At 55.3% G+C, this 19,592-nt stretch overlaps 1 protein-coding gene across 9 annotated transcripts in view; it reads right to left on the bottom strand.

The window, feature by feature from the left end:
• The window catches only part of SULF2 (sulfatase 2), a 129,230-nt gene that overhangs the window by 7,037 nt on the left and 102,601 nt on the right, over positions 1–19,592 (bottom strand). For 5 of the 9 annotated variants that reach the window (XR_010125109.1, XM_054466532.2, XM_054466540.2 and 2 more), the window contains exons 7-14: positions 19,016–19,191; positions 14,698–14,826; positions 12,606–12,662; positions 12,018–12,147; positions 7,711–7,906; positions 1,385–1,613; positions 1,154–1,253; positions 494–588 (exon numbers count right to left, since the gene is read on the bottom strand). Coding sequence is in view for 7 of the 9 variants with exons in the window: in XM_054466532.2 (XP_054322507.1) it covers positions 494–588; positions 1,154–1,253; positions 1,385–1,613; positions 7,711–7,906; positions 12,018–12,147; positions 12,606–12,662; positions 14,698–14,826; positions 19,016–19,191 (1,112 nt within the window). In the remaining 2 variants the exon portion in view is untranslated. The remainder of the gene's footprint in view (positions 1–493; positions 589–1,153; positions 1,254–1,384; positions 1,614–7,710; positions 7,907–12,017; positions 12,148–12,605; positions 12,663–14,697; positions 14,827–19,015; positions 19,192–19,592) is intronic. The other 4 variants (XR_010125110.1, XM_054466534.2, XM_054466541.2 and 1 more) reach the window with 1 other exon arrangement.

The following is a 19,592-nucleotide window of genomic DNA, read 5'->3' on the forward strand; positions in this document are numbered from 1 at the left end:
TTCAGTTTGAATTAAGCAAAATAAAAAATTTGGCTCCTTAGTGACACTAGCCACAATTTCAAGTATGCACCAGCCACGTGTGGTGTGCAGATATAGCCCATTTCTGTCAGCACACAATGTTCTATTGGACAGAGCTGTTCTAGAGTTCAGTCCTTTGGGCGAGGGGACCCCTCAGCCGGGAACATGGACCTCAAACCATGTGGGGGATTTCTGAAAGGGCAATCGGCAGAGGCACTTTTCCGGCCTGGATCCGGCTCTGCACAGCCAGCACGGGTCTCTTGCTAGCAGTACTGGAATCTGGGCGCCAGCCTGGCTGAGGAGCGGTTCCGTGTGCCACATTGGCTGACAACAGGGATGTAAATTATGGATTTTTTAAATGCCATGAGGGGAGAAGATAAAAAAATAATGAAAGGGGTCAATCACGAGAGGGGATGAACTGAACTGTCCTGTAGGAGAGTGGGGTCTTAGGGAGGTCCCTTCGCTACTGCCTCACCTGATTTTGTGACAGTCACATTCTTCTGGCCGCTTTTTCTTCAGGTGACCTCGGACTTCCCTCAGGTTCTTAATTTTGTTCTGCAGGGTTTCAATCTGAGGGAGGGGCAGGAGAGGAGGCCTTGAAATCTTCAAGGCTGGACAACAGAGGCTTGGCCTGGTGACTGCCCCCACGCTGCCATGTCTGTGCTCAGCAGCGGCAGCCCGCACTCCCCGGGCCCCAGGGCCAGCACCGGCATGTCTGGGTGGGGGAGGAGGTACTTGTTCCGCCTGAAGGAAGCCTGTCTTCTCCTCCAGCCAGCCCTTGCAAGGGAACCGAGTCATTTTCCCGGCCTGGCCTGCGCAGGAACCCGCTGAGCCCACTGAGGCCTCCAGTGTCTCCCTTGGGCTTGATGAAAGGTCTCACTGTAGCGTAGACTTCTTGTAAGTCAAAAGGGGGACAACGTGGCTAAGCCATCATCCCTCAGACAGCCTGGGCAGGAAGCTGTCTGCCTCATGCTGGGACTGACGCCTATCCCTGGGTTGAGGAATCTGTGGGGACCTCACTTCACCTCTCCAGCCTCTTCCCTGGGTCTGGCCTCACTGCCCTCCCACCGTGAACTGGGGGTCTTGCCAGGCCCGTGGTGGCCGAGAGCACGCTCCTCTCCCGCTCTCCACTCACCTCGTGGTCGATGTGCAGCTTGTGGTCTTTCCAGGCCTGCAGGGACTTGTACAGGTCCAGGTCACACTGGACTGTGTCGTTCTCTAGGATGTAGCACCTGCTTGAGAGAAGGGATCACGTGTGGCTCGGAGGTGGTGGAGGGGGACCAGCCCAGGTGCCCAAGAGGTGTGGGAAGCCCTTGCCGAGGTCTGTCCTGTCCCCTTCACCCTCAACTTCCACCTGGACACTCACCGATGTGTCACTTTAATGGGGTTGGCGGCTGAGTAGTCGGGAAGGCCTCCAGTGCCACTGAAATCCCCACCATCCTTGTCATCTTGGTCCTCAGGGGCCCCTGGCCAGTGCCGCTTGGTGAGGTTTCGGGGCTGGGCGGCATCACCCAGGCCTACGTGGTACACCCTGCCGTCCACCTCGATGGCCACTGAGCGGATGGAGCGATTGCGGGCGTAGCTGGCCTTGTACTCTGTGGGCATCAGAAGAGTGGCAGAGTTAGGGAGGCAGGAAAGGCTGGCCAGGCTCCCAGGGCACTGGGTCCTTCATCAAGATAGGGCTGGGCTTCCAAGCATGAGGTTCAGCTTTGCCTGCGACCCGAGGGGTTGTGAAATCTACCCGCCTGCTCGCTGATCCTGGACCGCAGGGGAGGGCCTCGAGGTGACCACACCGGCGAGACGGAAGTCCTGGAGCCAAGAGGCCACTGGCTTGAGAGGATTTCAAGCGAGAGCTGCTTGCGGGTAAACAAATGGCGGTACATCATCTGTACAATGGAATATGCGACCAGAACCGGGATAGAGGTTCTGATTCACGCTAGAGCGCGGATGAATGTCAAAAGCAGGTGGAGTGAAAGCAGCCAGACACAAAGCGGGCTGGTATTGTTACATTTTATTTATAGGAACTACCCAGAATAGGTAAATCTATAGCGGCAGAAAGAAGACTGGTGATTGCCAGGGGCTGGGGGAGAGGGTAGTGAGGAGTGACTGCTTTGTGGGTACAAGGTTCCCTTTTGGGGTGATGAAATGTTTTGGAACTAGGTAGAGGTGTGCAACACTGTGAACCTATTAAATGCCTCTGCATTGTATACAATTGTAAAAATGGTGAGTTTTATGTTATCTGAACTTCACCTCAATTAAAAAGGAAAAAAAGTATCATGGATGTAAAAATGTTGATTTAAACTGGGAAAAAAGGGGCCCTGCAGTGCCTGTCTCTGGGTAGAAACGGACGGGGACTGGGAAGCCACTTAGCTTCTTTGAGTCCCAGAGAGCTGGAGGCTGCCCACCAGGTGGTAGGCAGGTGCTACACCCAGGTGGGCCAGCGACAAGGCTGAGAGGGGGCTTTTGCACACGCCCCGACGCTGAAAACTCAGGCGTGCAGGCTGAAGTGACACCCCAGGTGGCCTGTATCTTTCCATGTCTCAAAAACAAATCTGAGTTGGTGACATTAAAGAAAAAGGGGAGGTGGTGGCGGTGATGTAGGGATCCAGATTTCCAGCTTCTGGAAAGGAAACAGATGTCTTATGGGCCCACAGTTCCATATGGTCAGGACGGGCCGGGGATGGGTGGCCCCTTTGGCTGCCCACTGTCTTCCCTGTTGGCCACAGCCCCCACCACTCCTTTCTGTTTTAAAACCTCTGCCCACCTGACACATATCTGGCCCCAGCATGCACACACTGCAGTTGTCATCCTTCTCCAGATGTGCCTCATTTAAAGAGAAGGGCCTGGAGCCAGTTAGTGGCCCAGGTTTTGTTGGATCCCAAGTGACCCCGAGATGGTGACCAAGGAGGACCAGCTGGAGGCAGGTGGTGGCGGAAGGCAGTGCGAGGAGGGAGGAAAGGGCTCCCTTCCCACGTGGCCCGGGCGCCACCCCCACTCTTGGGGGATGTTTTGTATCTTTCAGTTCTCAGACACCTTGCATCAGAGTCACAAGGGCCGAAGGATCCTGAGGGGCCAGGAGAGGCCTCCCCTCTCCAGCAAAGCCTTGGGCCTTTTCTGGCACAGGGCAGCCTTCTCCTGGGCACTTCCCTCCCTCGGTTTAGTCTCCCGATGCAAGTACACAAAGTGCCGAGGATGCTCCCTGTGCCGAGCAGGTCCTGCCCCGAGAGGCTCAGGAAATAGACCCAGTGTGTCCTCTCCACTCCTTTTGTCTCAGTCGGCTCATGAGTGAGCTGCTTTGCCTCTTTCCACCCTCCATCTCCCAGCTCTAGATTCAGGGGTCCCTAAACCATGGCCTAAGGGCCCAGGCCAGCCTCCATCTGTCTTTGTGAATAGTTTCACTGGGTACAGCTGCTCACATTCCCTTATACCTCTGCAGTCACAGGGCTGAGTTGCAAAGCCCAAGACCTTTACTCTCTGGCTCTTCACAGAAGCGGTATGCCAGCCCTGTGTGAATCCTTTCCTGGACTGGAGCCACACTACCTGCTCTCCCCGTCACTCTGTGTTCGTGTCCAGAGTCCCAAAGGGACCCTTCCTGCCACACCAACGGGGCATGGGACAGGACTTCATAACCCGGCGGCCAAGAGCTTTGACTCTGCGATCAGATGGCTCAGGTGCAAACCCCTGAGCACATGTGTGGCCCCGGCGACTTGGGTAACTTCTCAGGATGGTGCCTACCCTACAAGGGCTCCTTGGAGGATGGCATGAAATGGAACTAGTGAAGCATTCATGCCTGATGAGCTGGTGTGGACCAGCTACTGCAGGGGGTGGGGACTCTGCCTGCAGCTGACATCCTCACCTAAGGTGACAACCCTGGGCCCACTCCCTGCCTCTCCACACCGGTGACCGCCTGTGTGATGTGGCTGCCCGTGCCCACGGTGCTTCTCACCACCCTCGGCGCTTCTCACCACCCTCAGCCACACTGGTCACCTCTCTGTGACTGGGACCCACCGCCCTGATTCTGAGCACAGGACCTTTGTACTTCATCTTCCTCCTCCTCAGAACACTTGCTCTCTGGCTGGTCACAAGACCTGCTCCTTTCTGTACTTTGTTCTCATTAAATGTCCATTGAGCGCCATTCTGGAGCCACCACCCCTCTCTGCTAGTCCCGCCACCGCTGCATCTCCTTCATGCGTTTTTCACCAGGGGAAGTGGCCCTCTTTGTTCACTTGTTCACATCTTGTCTCATCCATGAGGTCTAAGTCCGTGTCTCTCTAGGTCAACTCTACTCTCAGTGTCTTGCACAAAGTTCAAGAAATGAATGAACCCCAGTCACCTGGGCCCATCCCCCGAGTCCTCGTCCCCTTCTCCTGTTCCCGGGTCCCCCTTCTGCTGTGAGCTGGCTGGCTCTGCCTAACTTCCCCACGCCGCAGCCAGGATCCCTGTGGAACAAGGTGGGCCAGGGCTTCCCAACCTTACCACTGCGGACACTTTGGGGCCAGATCGAACTCTGTGGTGGGGGCCGTCCTGTGCGTTGCAAGATGTTTAGCCGCATCCATAGCCTCTGCTCACTAGATGCCAGCAGCACCCCTTCATCACACACAATTCTGACAGCCACAAATGTCTCCAAACATTGCCAAATGTCCCCTGGGGGACAGAAAGCCCCCAGTTCAGCCTGCTCTAGGCTGACTGCTCAGAAAAGACGGACAGAGTGTCTTGTCGGAGACTCTAGCAGGGGGAAGAATGCCGGGCAGGAGATGGGGCTGGAGTCCCCAAATCAGCCACGTGACCCAGTCTTTCCTGTCCATCATCAGGGGGTGATCACCCCTGCCCTGCTCACAGGGCTGTTGAGAGGTGCGGGTCCCGGCTCTGACATTACACTCACATGAGGATTCTGACCAGGGCTGAGCTGACTCTTGGCTACTTTTAGGTATTTTTCTTTCCTCTAAGCATTAATAAGGGGGAAAAGAGCTGAATTTCTCCCTGCAAGATCTTGTATTATTTAAAGATTATCGACTGTGCCACATATTGAAGCAAGGAGATGCTGGCTGTGTAATCCAATCTGGAAACCAATCATTCTGTTCAGCTAGAAAAGTTAATGTAGTAGTTCCTGATCAGCTGGTGAGGAAATGTAACGGAGGGTCATCAGCTGGGAAACGTTGTTTGAGGCAGTGGCTGGGCTGTTATGGAGAGAGACTTTTATCTGCTCCACGATGAAGACATTTGCCGCCTGGCTGGATGGACCAGAGGAGACTACTGCGCCAGCCGTCGGAGACCTCAATCTCTAATTAGTCCGTGGTACAATATCATCCGTCTTATAAAGAAAGGAGACTTTTTTTTTTTTTTTTGAGACAGAGTCTTGCTCTGGCACCCAGGCTGGAGTGAAGTGGCGTGATCTCAGTTCACTGCAACCTCCCGCTCCCAGGTTCAAGCCATTCTCGTGCCTCAGCCTCCTGAGTAGCAGGGACTACAGGTGCCCACCACCATGCCTGGCTAATCTTTGTATTTTTAGTAGACACGGGTTTCACCCTGTTGGCCAGACTGGTCTCAAACTCCTGAGCTCAGGCAATCCACCTGCCTTGGCCTCCCGAAATGCTGGGATTACAGGCGTGAGCCACTGTGCCCGATCAGGAAGGAGATTCCAACACAGGCTACCACGTGGATGAACCCGGAGAACATTATGCGAAGAGAAATAAGCCAGCCACAGAAGCACAAATACTGTACAATTCCACTTACATGAGGCCCCTAAAGCAGTCAAGCTCATAGTAGAAGAGTGGTTGCTGAGAACGGGGTAAGAGAATGGGGCGGGAGTGGGTGGGAGAGCAGCGGGGTGGGAGAGCGGGGTGAGGGCGGGGTGGGAGAGCGGGGTGAGGGCGGGGTGGGAGAGCAGCGGGGTGGGAGAGCGGGGTGAGGGCGGGGTGAGGGCGGGGTGGGAGAGCGGGGCGGGAGAATGGGGTGGGAGAACGGGGTGGGAGAGCGGGGTGGGAGAGCGGGGCGGGAGAATGGGGTGGGAGAACGGGGTGGGAGAGCAGTGGGAGAGCGGTGGGAGAGCGGGGTGGGAGAGCAGCGGGGTGGGAGAGCGGGGTGAGAGCGGGGTGAGAGCGGGGTGAGAGCCGGGTGAGAGCGGGGTGGGAGAGCGGGGGGAGAGCAGGGTGAGAACAGGGTGGGAGAACGGGGCGGGAGAGGCGGGGCGGGAGAGGCGGGGCGGGAGAGCGGGGAGATGGCATTGAATGGGGACAGTTCTAGTTTTGCAAGATGAAAAGAGTTCGTTTAGCAGATAGGTTGCATAGTAGTGTGAATATAGTTTACACTACTGAACTGGATACTTAAAAATGGTTAAGATGATAAATTTTATGTGTATTTCACCATAATTTTTTTTAAAACAACACCTAAAATCTCTCATTAGGCTTTGGCTGTCCCTAGGCCAGAGAAATGGGCTGCGTGGGAAGCTGCCCAGCCCTGGAGGGCACACTTCTAGCTGGGGGACCCCGACACCTCCACACATTTTCAGGGCACAGGCTCATTCCTGTTTGAAAGTCATGCAGGGACCATTCTTCCTATTTGATGGTGGGAGCTGAGCCTCAGAATGGTGAAGTGATAGCCCAGGGTGGCGGCTGAGCCTTCTGGCTGGGTCTAGAAGAGTCCCTCTCTCCACTTCGCCGGCTCCCTGGCTTCTGTCTGCCTCTCCTCTCCCCCACCCCTGCTGAGAATGAGGTGTGAAGGTATAGATGCTTCTTCAGTTGGGTGAGGCTTTCCCCCACTCAGCTGAAGTATAGTCTGTTTTTGTTCTTCAGGGTAGTTTATTTTTTATATATTTTTTGAGACCGAGTCTCACTCTGTCGCCCAAGCTGGAGCACAATGGCGTGATCTCAGCTATCTGCAACCTCCGCCTCCCGGGTTCAAGTGATTCTCCTGCCACGCCACACGCCCAACTAATTTTTTGTATTTTTAGTAGAGATGGGGTTTCACCATGTTGGCCAGGCTGGTCTTGAACTCCTGACCTCAAGTGATCTGTCCATCTCGGCCTCTCAAAGTGCTGGGATTACAGGTGTGAGCCACCGCACCCAGCCCAGGGTAGTTCTATAAAGTCAACACAAACACTAAACTAATTGAACGTTGAAACATGGCTCCTAGGGGAAGCACAGAGCTGGGTTCCTGTGAACCTCTGGTCCTAGCATTTTTTCCAGCCAATCAATACAGAACCTTGTATGTGTGTTTCTTCCTTTTTTTTGAGATGGATCTCGCTCTGTTGCCCAGGCTGGAGTGCAGTGGCACAATCTCGGGTCACTGCAGCCTCTGCCTCCCAGGTTCAAGCGATTCTCATGCCTCAGCCTCCCAAGTAGCTGGGATTACAAGCGTGAGCCACCACATATGGCTAACTATTGTATTTTTAGACAGGGTTTTACCATGTTGGCCAGGCTGGTCTTGAGCTCCTGACCTCAGGTGATCCGCCTGCTTCAGACTCCCAAAGTACTGGGATTACAGGCATGAGCCAACGTGCCTGGCCTTATCTGTTTATTACCACTGCTCCCCACTAGAATGGGTGGCTCATGAGGAGATGTGGCTGTGTCCCCAGCCCCTAGATCACTACCTGGCAAAGCGACGGTCTCTGTGGAATTGTCTGAGTGAATGAATGGGGCTCCCCAGGCATGGTCTCTCTCCTCCTGTCCCACTCAGCCAGGTTGTGACACTTACTCTTCTTGAAGAGCTTTTTCCGGCGTCCGGCCAGGCTGAGCTTGTAGTCCCCGCTGTCACAGGTGCAGGCCTCGCTGCCCTGCCCGTAGTACTTGGGCACGAGGTTGGAGAGGGCTCTGCCGCCGCCCAGCCGCACGGGGCCCTTGCACTTATGCAGCTTCAGCTTCCCCGTGGCGTCCTCCACACACTGCCACTTCTGCAAGACATGCCAGGGCCTCAGCCAGCTGCTCATCTGCTCCCCTAAACCCGCCTCTCCCCTGCCACCCCCATCCACCCTGGAGACATCCCTCTCCCTGCTTGCATCCAGCTGTTACCGAGCCCCACCTCTGCTATCTCCAATGCCGCTTCTCTCCACTGCCACTGCTTGAACCTTGGGCAGAGCTACCATCATCCCCCCGCGAGATGCCTCCGACAGCCACCACTCTCATGGTTACCTGCTTCTGTCTGCTCCTAAAATCCACCCACATGGCAGCTAGAGGAGTCTTTTTAAAGGGCAAGTCGGATCATATTACTCTCCTACTTCAAACCCTTCAAGGGCTCCCACTGTCTTGAAGACAAGACCCTCAAGCTCCTGATACTAGTCTTTGAACACCCTCTGCAATCTGGCCCGGGCCTACCCGTGGGTCCTCCTCTGCCTCAGCCCCAGGCCTCTCTCCAGTATCCCCTGTGGGCTGCTGCCCCAGGGACTTGGCGCTCATGTTCCTTCTGCCTAGAATGCCTTTTCTCCAGCCCTTCCTGCTGCTGGAGGTTTCTCTTCCTTCCCGTCTGCTCCAGCGCAAGGAGGTCTCCCCGACCACCTTCCCAGACTCAATCAGTGCAGTGTGTGCAGAGGCTCCACGTGTGCATTCAACTCCAGGCCTGTGGTCAGAAGCTGAATGTAGATAGAATCACCGTCCAAATCTCTCGTGTTGATCCCTCTTCTCTTCCCCAGTTCCAGCCTCCTGGATCCCCTCACGGGAATCTGCAACCACTTGTAAACTGGATTCTCTTCCCTTCTGTCCACGTCTGCTCCAGCCCATTGACCCCGTGACTCTTTAAGGGCCTAGTCTGTGCCAAAGTGACCTTTCCAGGCCACGGGTCAGATCTGTTCCCTGTGTCTCTCCAGCACTTAGCATGTGCCAAGCACTGTGTGTTAATATATTAACTTGCTTACTACACCTCACGCTACCCTACAAGGCAGGTGCTGTCATTACTGTGCCGATTCAAGATGAGGCACACAGAGGTAGAGAGATGTGTCCTGGGTCATACAACTGGGAGGTGCAAGAGCTATAAGGAAAAGTGTGGAATCTGGTGCCACCATCCCCCCCAACCCTCTGCTGGACAGCCTGCCCCCCGGCCGCCGTTGAAGGCTCTGCTGCCTTTCACCTGCTCATCTTGCCCCTGTCCCGCCCATCTGTTCTCACCTGGAGGCTGAATCTGATTATTCACAGCGCCCTGCCACCCTCCCAGCCCCTTCAACGCATGCAGGCCCTTCCAGCAACCTGGATTCCTTAGTGCAGAAGGAGACTGATGGGCCAGCAGGCATGGCCCTGAATGAGGCCAGCCCAGAAGCGACTGGGGGACCTGGGGAGGCTAAAGTGGGCACTGTGACCGGCTGTACCCGTCTGACTGTTGCCAGAGGGGAGCACAGGCCCAGAAGCCCAGGTCTGATTTTTCAAGAAAAGCCAGGGCTCTGACTTCTGCGTGAAGCCCTGAGCTGTGTGCGCTGGCGAGCAGACTCCATCCACTTAGCTCTCTCTGCCTGGAATTCTCCTTACCCACTGCCTGCTCCCCGCTCCAACCCAACAAACTCAGCTGGGGCACGACTTGAGGGGTTGGCAAACGGCAGCCCTCTTTCAACTCCAGTCCGCGGCCTGTTTTTGTATGGCCTGCAAACTAAGGACGGTTTTTACATTGTCCATTTTTAGAGTTGTAAAAAGCAAGAACATAAACAAATGTGTGGCCTGCAAAGCCCAAACTATTTACTGTCTAATCTTGTCCGGAAAGGGTTTGCTGCCCCTGCAACTACTCATGTAGAAGCCGTGTCCACGTGGCCCGTCCCGAGGCTGTCCTGGTGGGGGCGGCGCGTGAGCCCCACAGGACTGGGCCAGTGTCGGCTTGACTCAGGGTCCCTACAGCTGCTGAGAACAAAGGTCCCGCAGCCCAACTACCTGGGTTCAAATCCTGGCTCCATCACTTGAAGCTGTGAGGCTGTGGGCAGTTTGCCTAAGCCCTGGGCCTCAGCTTCCCCCTGTGTAGAGAACATACCTGCCAGATAGGGTGGCTGGAGGTAGAGCTTACACTCACATGTTGCCTGTGACGATCATCATTACGAGGTGCCTAAGGCACATTTACTCCTGCCTGGGCCGGGCCCTGGTCTGGGCTTTAGCAATGATGACATGAATTCCAGCCAGACCCTGCCCTTAGGATGTCCTGTGTCACCAGGAGACAGGCAGATGCACATGAGCTCGGTTCCTGGCAATGTTTGTTCAGCGAAGGACAAACAAACATCTACTGCATGGGGTAGCACAGAAAAGGTACCCAAGACAATGCTATGGCTGGGTGTAAGGCCCCCTAAGAGACGTCCTTGGGCCACAGGGTACAGCTTCTACACTGGGCAGGGCATTCCAGAAGGCAAGGCACAAGCAGGGACATGGCAACGGCACTCGGGGAGTGCGGGCTTGTGAACAGGGCCGTTGCCTGGGATGGGGGGCAGACGTCTCAGCCTGGGGTCCCCAAAGCTCCGGGGCTGGGTCGGGGGCCGTGGGTTGCAGCCTCCCAGCTAGCCTAGGCTAAGTGCCCCAAACCCCGCCCTCAGCACTCTCTTCCTTTGGCTTCAGTGGTGTGCTCTGATTGTTTGGAAAATGCTGATACCTCCTCTTTCTTGGCCCCAGCAAAGAAGTCATTCTGGCTGCCCAAGCCCTGATCTGGGTCGGGGGAGACATGCAGAAAGAACTAGTGGGGGACTTGACAATGTTCCCTCGTCAGGGGGCAAAGGCTTCCTGGCCTCATTTCATTCCTTTTAGCCAAGAACTAAAACCAGAACCACTTCTGGGATCTCAGTACAAAGTCAAGGCTGAACTCTCTCCAGAACATCAGCTCCCAGAGGGCAGGAGTTTCTGTTGAGCATATTCAAGACTGTAGCCCTGTGCCTAGGACAGTGCCTGGCAAGCAGAGGAACACATTCATGCTGTACAACGGAGGGATGAAATCCACAGCTCCTGCCTGGTGGCAGATACGGATTACTTCTATGACTAAGAGGGGTCTGTGGGTTTACAAACACACACTGGGTGGGGAGGCACAGTCAGGCCTGTATGGGCCTGTACTAATTCTGTGTGCAGTGTTAAGATGGAATCATTCGAATGCAGTCCATCAGAAACGCATCCACCTCAGGCCTTGGCGTTCAATACCAGGGCCCTGGTTTTGCTTTTTCTCATAGGTGAAACAGGCACCCAGCTCCAGCCCCAGCTCAAAGTCCCAGCCTTTGACAGGCAGGGCAGGGACACACCTCCGGCACCCCTTGGGCCAGCCAAGGCAGAGTTTCCATCCCACTCCCCTCCCCACCCTGCCTGGGGGGGGTTGCCCCGCCCCTGACCCTCCTCTCCAAGCCTGCCCTGGCTTTCCAGCCTCAGAAAAGCCTTCTTCAGGCTTTCCCAAACATGTCAGTTTCTGGCTATCTCTGAATACTTCCCAGATAATTCTCTTTTTTCTTATGTTTTTAGAGACAGGGTCTTATTCTGTCACCCAAGCTGGAGTGCAGTGGTGCAACATAGCTCACTGCAGCCTCCAACACGTGGGCTCAAGCCATCCTCCCGCCTCAGCTCTGGAGTAGCTGGGACCTCAGGCATGAGCCACGGACTGTTCCTGGCCATAATTTCCTTAATATTTCTCTTGCAATCAATTCACTTTTTAAAACCTTACATATATTTATTTTAAAAAGCCATGTCTTATTACTCCTATAAAAGGAAAACCACTCACAAAGAGGATACTGTCAAAGTGAATACGGTGAAAATAAAGTAATTTAACTCCTGCTGGGGCCTTTGTGCAAGAGGGATCGGCAAGGGCTAGAGAGGCGCTAAGGGCATACGCACACCCACGGGACACTTGGCCTCTGACACGGTCAGGGTCCAGAGGCTGCTGAGAAATGAATCGCTTATTGTGAGCGTCATCCTGCACCACCAAACAGCATCTTGGGCATCACACGGCAGCAAAGGGCTACCCGTTGGGAGGCCCTGGCCCTGCTGGCTCAGCGGCTCTCAGAGCCCCGCAGGTCAGGGCTGGCTGCAGTCAGGAGGGGGAGCTGTCGGGAAGGAAGGGAGCCTTCTTACCTGTCCCAGCTGCTCACACGCCGTCTGGTACTCAGCGCGCTGACACAGGTCCTTCACACGCTGGTACTTGGGCAGAAAGTTCTCCTCCTGGGCATCCACCTTGTCACGGTCTCTCTTGTGTAGCAGTTTGCTATGGGGCAGAGAGCATGAGCCGTGGGGCCGGCCTCCCAGCTCTGGAGGAGCCCCGGAGGCATGTGTGCCCACCTAGAGGGGTGCCCCCTCGGCTCCGGCTTTTCCTCACAGTGGAGGGCGCAGGGCCACCCTGCCCGGGTCTTCTGATGTTTAGGAAACTTAAGATATTGGAATTTTATAAGAAACTTCCCAAATTGCATGAGTTGGCAATAAATTAAATAAATTGAAGACATTGTAGAGGCTGGACAAAGCATGCCAAAAGGGTACACGTGACCTCAGACCCCAATTCTGTGTCGTCTATAGGAGCAGTGAATAGGCTTTGTGTTAGGGGCCTTTGGACACAACTTCAGAGCCATGGGCAGATCCTGAATACCATGATGCGGTGGGGCTGCAGGAGCTTCCTGGGCAGAGGGAAGGAGGTGGGCAGGGGTGTCCCTCCCAGGACCCGGCACTCACCCTCTCTCCACCAGAAAGGAGTCCCGCCAGACCCTCATCTTCTTTTTCAAGTGAAACCTGGAAAAAAGCACGGCTCCTGCTTCTCAGCAATGTGAGGGCTTCCCACGACCCCCTATTCCCCCAGGAGCAGGGACGGCACCAGGAGTCAGCCTTGGTTTACGGTCAGCCTGGACAGCAATTGTGGTGAGCATGCCCAGCCGGGCACTGGAGCATTGCCCACCCTCCTCTGAGTTGAGCCACCCCTTCCCCAGAGACTTGGGTCTGGAGACACACAGGGCAGAAATGACCCAGGTCAAAATCACTGTAAGTCCCACCCAAGTAAGAGAGAGAGAGAGAGAGAGAGAGAGAGAGAGAGAGTGAGTGTGTGTGTGTGTGTGTGTGTGTGTGTGTGTGTGTGTGTGTGTGTGTGTGTGTGTGTGTGTGTGTGTGTGTGTGTGTGTGTGTGTGTGTGTGTGTGTGTGTGTGTGTGTGTGTGTGTGTGTGTGTGTGTGTGTGTGTGTGTGTGTGCTTCTCAGCAATGTGAGGGCTTCCCACGACCCCCTATTCCCCCAGGAGCAGGGACGGCACCAGGAGTCAGCCTTGGTTTACGGTCAGCCTGGACAGCAATTGTGGTGAGCATGCCCAGCCGGGCACTGGAGCATTGCCCACCCTCCTCTGAGTTGAGCCACCCCTTCCCCAGAGACTTGGGTCTGGAGACACACAGGGCAGAAATGACCCAGGTCAAAATCACTGTAAGTCCCACCCAAGTAAGAGAGAGAGAGAGAGAGAGAGAGAGAGAGAGAGTGAGTGTGTGTGTGTGTGTGTGTGTGTGTGTGTGTGTGTGTGTGTGTGTGTGTGTGTGTGTGTGTGTGGTGTGTGTGTGTGTGTGTGTGTGTGTGTGTGTGTGTGTGTGTGTGCGCGCGCGCGCGCGCGCGCGCACGCGCACATCTCAAGCCCCTCCCAGGAAGCCCAGCAACTCCCCCGGCGCTAGATGAGCTCTGTCTTGAGCTCAGCGTCAGGCGCAGTGGTTGCCTTGACGTCAGGTTAATTGCATTGGGTTTTGGGGGTATTTTCTTCTTTGGTGCTTTGCAGTTGCATGTATGTAATTTGTATGTTTCATCCAGTGCCACCTGGTCGTTTCCATTTCCTGGATGGGGACTCTGAAGCTGAGAGGGGAAGCTTCCACCCTGTCCCCTGACCCCCAGGTGTCCTGCCTCCCAGGCTAGTGTCCCCAAACATGTCCATTTTATACCATTACAGCTCGCCTGGCCTCACAGTCAGGGGAGGAGCCTCAATGGACGCGGTCCCCCTACAGGGCAGCCAGATGTGGGCACACAGTGCTCGCCTGGCTGGAGCCTCTGGGAGGCCACAGGGGAAGGGCTCCGCTTCCAGAGGTGCAAGCCAGGAGTTGAAGTAGCACCTGGAGGCCAGGAACCTGGTGGCTGTTAGAGCGCTGGCCACCAGATGTCGCTGCGGCCACACCAGCCTCCCCGCCCTGACCCAGCCCATCTCCCACCTGTCTGACTTGCTCACCCTCACAGTTCCTATTCTGCCCCTCTGGACACCTAGGAATATGTTCCCATCACACCCTCCAGCATTAAAGTTATGGGGCGTGGTGAGTCAGCATCTGAATTCCCAGAGCTACATCCAGACTTGCCAGGATACCTCCGACAAGTCACTCAATCGCTTTGGGATTCAGATTCCAAACTGGTAAAACGGGGATGATGATAATGTCCACCTCGCTGGGTTACTGTGAGGATCAAATTCCTAGATTTCTCGGCACAGTACTTAGAATAGGGCCTCACACACACAAGCGCCATGCAGTTAGCACCAACTCCTACCAGCACTGCTGCTATCATTTCAAGCTTTGGGTAATTTTAGCTCAGAGAAGGTCCCCAACTGGTCACCTTGGCCACATTCCAGATGGGAAGACAGAGTCTCGGAGAGGGGATCATGCTTCTCTCCCACCGCAGGTAAGTGGTTGGGGTGGGGACCTGAGAACCCCAGCTCCCGACCCTTGGAGACCCCACATTCTAGACCCACAGGGTTTTGCTCTGAGTTCCCACAGGTCAACGTCCCGGTCCCCCCAACACCTGCCCTGCTCCTTCCTCACCGATTCACCGGCCGCTCCGTGTCCAGCAGCTTGAGGATGGATTTCCCGTCCATATCCACGGGTATGTCCAGGCCTGCAATGTCCAGGATGGTGGGGGCCAGGTCAATGTTGAGGACGATGTGGGGATTCCTGGGGGAGGCAGATCAGGGACTTAGCCACCCAGGTGGTGGTGCCTCAGCCTCGCGCGGGGGGTGGGGAGCGGAGGTGGGCAGCAGTTTGTGGGGGGGCTGACATCTGCAGGTATGGAAGCTACAGCCTGGCACCTCAACCTCAGCAGCTCCCCTCTGCGGCCCAGATTCAGCCGAACCCCCACTCTGCGCTCGTCCCCCCCCTTAGTTTCTGTGTCTCAGCTCATGCCATGCCGTGAGCTGACAGCCCCACCCTGTCCCCCTCCTGCCCTTCCTGTCCCCACTTCCTGAGTGAAGGCGACCCCCCCTTTACAGCCAGTCCAAATCCTGGCCCTTCCTAAACCCTTCCCCTGGACCTCTGGGGCAAACACCGGCTCCTCACTGTTCCTTGACAGCCCAGGCACAGTCCAGCCTCAGGGCCTTCTTCTTTACCATCCTCTCTGCCTGGAATGTCCTCTCCCTGGAGATCAGGGGCCACCGTCCCTCACCCCTTTAGTTCTTTGCTCTATGACCAAGGAGGCCCGTGACAGGCCTCAGTGGTCCGCAGAATCCCTGTCCCTGGTGATCACACCTTAATGTGACCCCCCTCACCTTGGGTGTGGACCAACCTGCACCTGCTGCCAACCAGTGGGACGTGAAGGTGATGGGCTGTCACTCCCGTGGTTGTGTTATGAGATAGTCAACTCTATCCTACTAGCAGTCTGGCTCTGGTTTCTCTTTCTTCCCTTGCTGGCTTTGAAGAAGCAAGCCATTCTAAATCAGCAGCTAGACTGTGAGCAGTTTGGGAGGCAGACTGCATGGGTTCAAGTCCTCTGCTTGCACTTGACCTGCCCCGTGAGCAGGGACACAGATGCTCCCCAGTCGAGCCTCTGGATGAGACCGCAGCCCTGGCCGGCATGTTGATTTCAGCCTAAGCAGATGATCCTGCAGGGCTGGGCCCAGGCTTCTGACCCTCAGACACTGTGAGTTTGCACGTGTGTTGTCTTAAGCTGCTGAGTTTGTGGCAGTTTGTTCTGCAGCATAGATACCCAACACAAGGCCCCTCCTGAGGACCCTATTCAGAACTGCACCCCCTCCCCACCCTCCCTGCTTTATCTTTCTCCTGAAGACTTATCACCATCTCATATGCTACATATTTTACTTATTTCTCTGGCTTATTGTCTATTGCCCAGTTAGACTCTAAGCTGCGGGAAGGCTGGCTCAGGTGGTCACTTCTGTATCTCCAGGACTTATACCCTTAGAACACACAGTAGCTACTCAGTAAATATTGGCTAAGTGAATTCCCATACATCTGCCACCTTTCCTGGCTCCTGTTTCTTTTTTTGAGAGGTGTCTTGCTCTGTCACCCAGGCTGGAGTGTGGTGGCACGATCTCGGCTCACTGCAACCTCCACCTCCTGGGTTCAGGTGATTCTCATGCCTCAGCCTCCTGAGTAGCTGGGATTACAGGCATGTGCCACCACACCCATAATTTTTGTACTTTTAGTAGAGGGGGGTTTCACCATGTTGGCCAGGCTACTCTTGAACTCCTGACCTCAGGTGATACATTCCCCTCAGCCTCCCAAAGTGCTAGGATTACAGGCATGAGCCACCTCTCCTGGCTCTTGTTTCTGGCTGATGGCATTCCCAATGTAGGGTAAGGGACTTGAGGGGTGTGCCCAGCACAGGGCCCAGGACCTGTTGAATGGTGGACAGTCCCATCAGAGCGCCTGAGTGCCTTCCCCGCTAGTTCCCTGGGGACCAGGGCAGGGCCTGGGTCCTAGGGTTTCCGGCATCTTTAACCCCTCATCTCTCCCCAATCCAGTGCCCTGTGAACATCGGGCAGGCTGCCAAGCATGTGTGTGCAGCTGGGGAAGATGGGGCTGTGTCATGGGGGGCTCGAAGGCCAGCGTGAGGCGCTACAACTGAATCCAGAGGCGAGGGAGCTGGGAAGACTGCTGAGCGACGGGTGCTCTGCGGAACCCAGCAACCAGCAGCTGATGGGGCTGAGCCTGTCCAGTGGTCCAGCTCCCCCAGGCTCAGGGGAAGGACAGTGGTTGCTTTTCCTGGCCAGCACCCATGCCTTGCTCTGTGTTGCAGCTTCTAATTCTGTAGGAACTACCTGGCCCCATTCAGAGTCCCCTGCCCAATGCACTCAGCCTGGTTACTCCAGGGTTTCTGTCACCTCTGGCTACAGTGAATGGTTCAGGGAAGGACACGTGACCTAAGTCAGGTCAGTGGGAGTCAGCCTCAGGTCTTCTGTTCAAAGCAGTTTGGCTTCCTAAACAGGATGGCTGAAAATCTGGAGCTGCTGACCCTGCCATAAGGAGAAAAACCTGCCTGAGAATGAAGCCAATTCAGCGGAAGTGGGACTGAGAGATAAGAAATGAGAGCTTTCCAATGGCATTGTAAGACTGCTGGATCCAGCCATGTCTGAGGCTGGAGCTGTGCATGGACTTTTCAGTAACTATAGTTACTGTGTTCCTTATATGCCTTATCTGGTTCAAAGGTCATTTCTGCTCGCAACCAAAGGAGTCCTGGCTGACAGATACTGTGTGTCTTTGGTCCCAAACCTGACATGAGCACTCTCTTTTTCTTGACCATGTGGGATATGGTTTTGGGTCCTACGAGTCAGATCACAGATTCCGAGGCTGACCAAACCCCCAATGTCAGTGTTTGTAGAACCCTCAGTGGGTCAGATTCTTTCTGTTCAGAGATGGTTTGAAGTTTCTGAGAGGTGTGGCAGATAGGAATAGAGACTGCCTGGCTTCAAGCCCTAGCCCCTTCCCTTACTTGCTCTGTCAACTCAGGCAACTTAACCTCTCTGTGCCTCAGTGGCCTTGGGTGTAAAACGGGGCTACTATGAGCATCCACATCACAGGGCTGTTGTGATGCTGAAATGAATTATTAATTTTTTTTGAGATGGAGTCTCACTCTGTCACCCAGACTGGAGTGCAGTAGCATGATCTCGGCTCACTGCAACCTCCGCCTCCCAGGTTCAAGCGATTCTCCTGCCTCAGCCTCCTGAGTGCTCGGATTACAGGTGTACGCCACCATGTCCAGCTAATTTTTGTATTTTTAGTAGAGGCAGGGTTTCACCATGTTGGCCAGGCTGGTCTTGAACCCCTGACCTCAAATGATCTGCCCGCCTGGGCCTCCCAAAGTGCTGGGATTACAGGCGTGAGCCACAGGGCCCGGCTTGCAATGAATTATTATGTAGTTCTTAGACCAGGCCCTGAAGAGTAGACACTCCATACGCGTTGGACTATCGTTATTACAGCTCTTGTTCCAATGGGAACGCTAAGAGCCAAAGACGGGTGTGATCTGATAAGGTCAACCGTCAGTCATCACTTTCTCTGGCCTTGAACTCATGCGGCCTGCCTCCTGGAATTCTCGCAAAATGTCCAAGGCAGTGGGAACATGTCAGTCTGGAATTCCACACTGCACTGTCAACGCCTTTTCAGGAGGAATTCTGCAGCCAGCCCTGTGTGAGTGCTGGGTGTGTGTTCTCACATCTGGGCATGAGCAGAAGGCAGACCAAATGACAGTCTTAATAGCAACACATCTGCTTTTCAAAAATCCCATTTGAGCCAGTCTCCATAATATCCCAGCCGATCCAAGGAAGCTGCTGCCATGAACAGCGGCCTGTCCGCTCCCCTGCCCCAGACGCAGCATGTTCGATGCCAGAACGTGTCATCTCAAAGGTTAGCCCAAGGAGAATGGCTGGCTGAGGGCTGCGGCCCACATGGTCCTCCAGGAAGGATGGGAGGGAAGAGCATTTCCCTTTGTGCTGCTGCCCAGAGTTGGCTCAGCTGATCCCAGCTGACAACCAGCTGCCTGTGCTGAGGTCCGGGGTTCCTCCCTGACAACCTCCAGGCCCAATGTTCTGCCCAGCCCAGAACAGAAATCCAAGCACCATTCCCACCCACTGGTGACACGCATGTGCGCACACACATGTATACAGCCCAGCTCCCTGGATTTCCTGGCATACGGCCCCACCACAATCTGTTTCCACAGGTGCTAACAGCTCCTGGCCTCTCCTTCCCCAGCAGAGGGGTATAACATGCATGACATAATTGCTTTCCATTGGCCCTGGGGTTCATCTGCCAAAACTGTGTGCCGCCCAGGGTGGGCTTGGGTTTGGGCTGCACGGTTGAAGCCCAGAGCTGGGCCCAGGGGCCTCCCTGGGTCCCTGGGGGATGACACACTTACAGAGAGCCGGCTTCCACGTTGGGGCCCCTCACGTAGAACGGGACCCTGATGTCAAACTCATACGGCATGGATTTCCCTTTCACCAGGCCAAACTGGCCGATGTGGTAGCCGTGGTCGGCGGTGTACACGATGTACGTGTTGTCCAGCTCGCCCGTCTCAACTAGCATGTTGTAAATCTGCAACACAGGCGAGGAGGCAAGGGGCAGTGGGGACTGGGTGCCTGGCCCGTCTCCGACCCGGGGTGACAAGCGCTTGAGATCTCAGGTCCTGTCCCTCCCCTGCTTCAGGTCTTTGCTCAACTTTCCCAGGGGCTGTCCCCTTTGTCACTGCACCTTCCTGCCTCCTGTCACTCCCTGGCCCGCCCTCCCCTCCACGGTTCTTCGTGGCCCTTCTCGGCCTCCATCTCTTTTACTTAGCTGTGGATCATCTGTGTCCCTGCCTTGGCATGCTGCCTCCATTAGGGCAGAGACTTCTGTCATTTTGTTCCCTGCCTGCTGTATCCCATGTACACTGGCACTCAATAATGCTGTCGGGTGAATGAATGAATGAGTGAAACTTAGGCTGCAGCCTGTGGCAG

Source organism: Pongo pygmaeus, chromosome 21 (assembly GCF_028885625.2).
Source record: "Pongo pygmaeus isolate AG05252 chromosome 21, NHGRI_mPonPyg2-v2.0_pri, whole genome shotgun sequence".
NCBI lineage: Eukaryota > Metazoa > Chordata > Mammalia > Primates > Hominidae > Pongo > Pongo pygmaeus.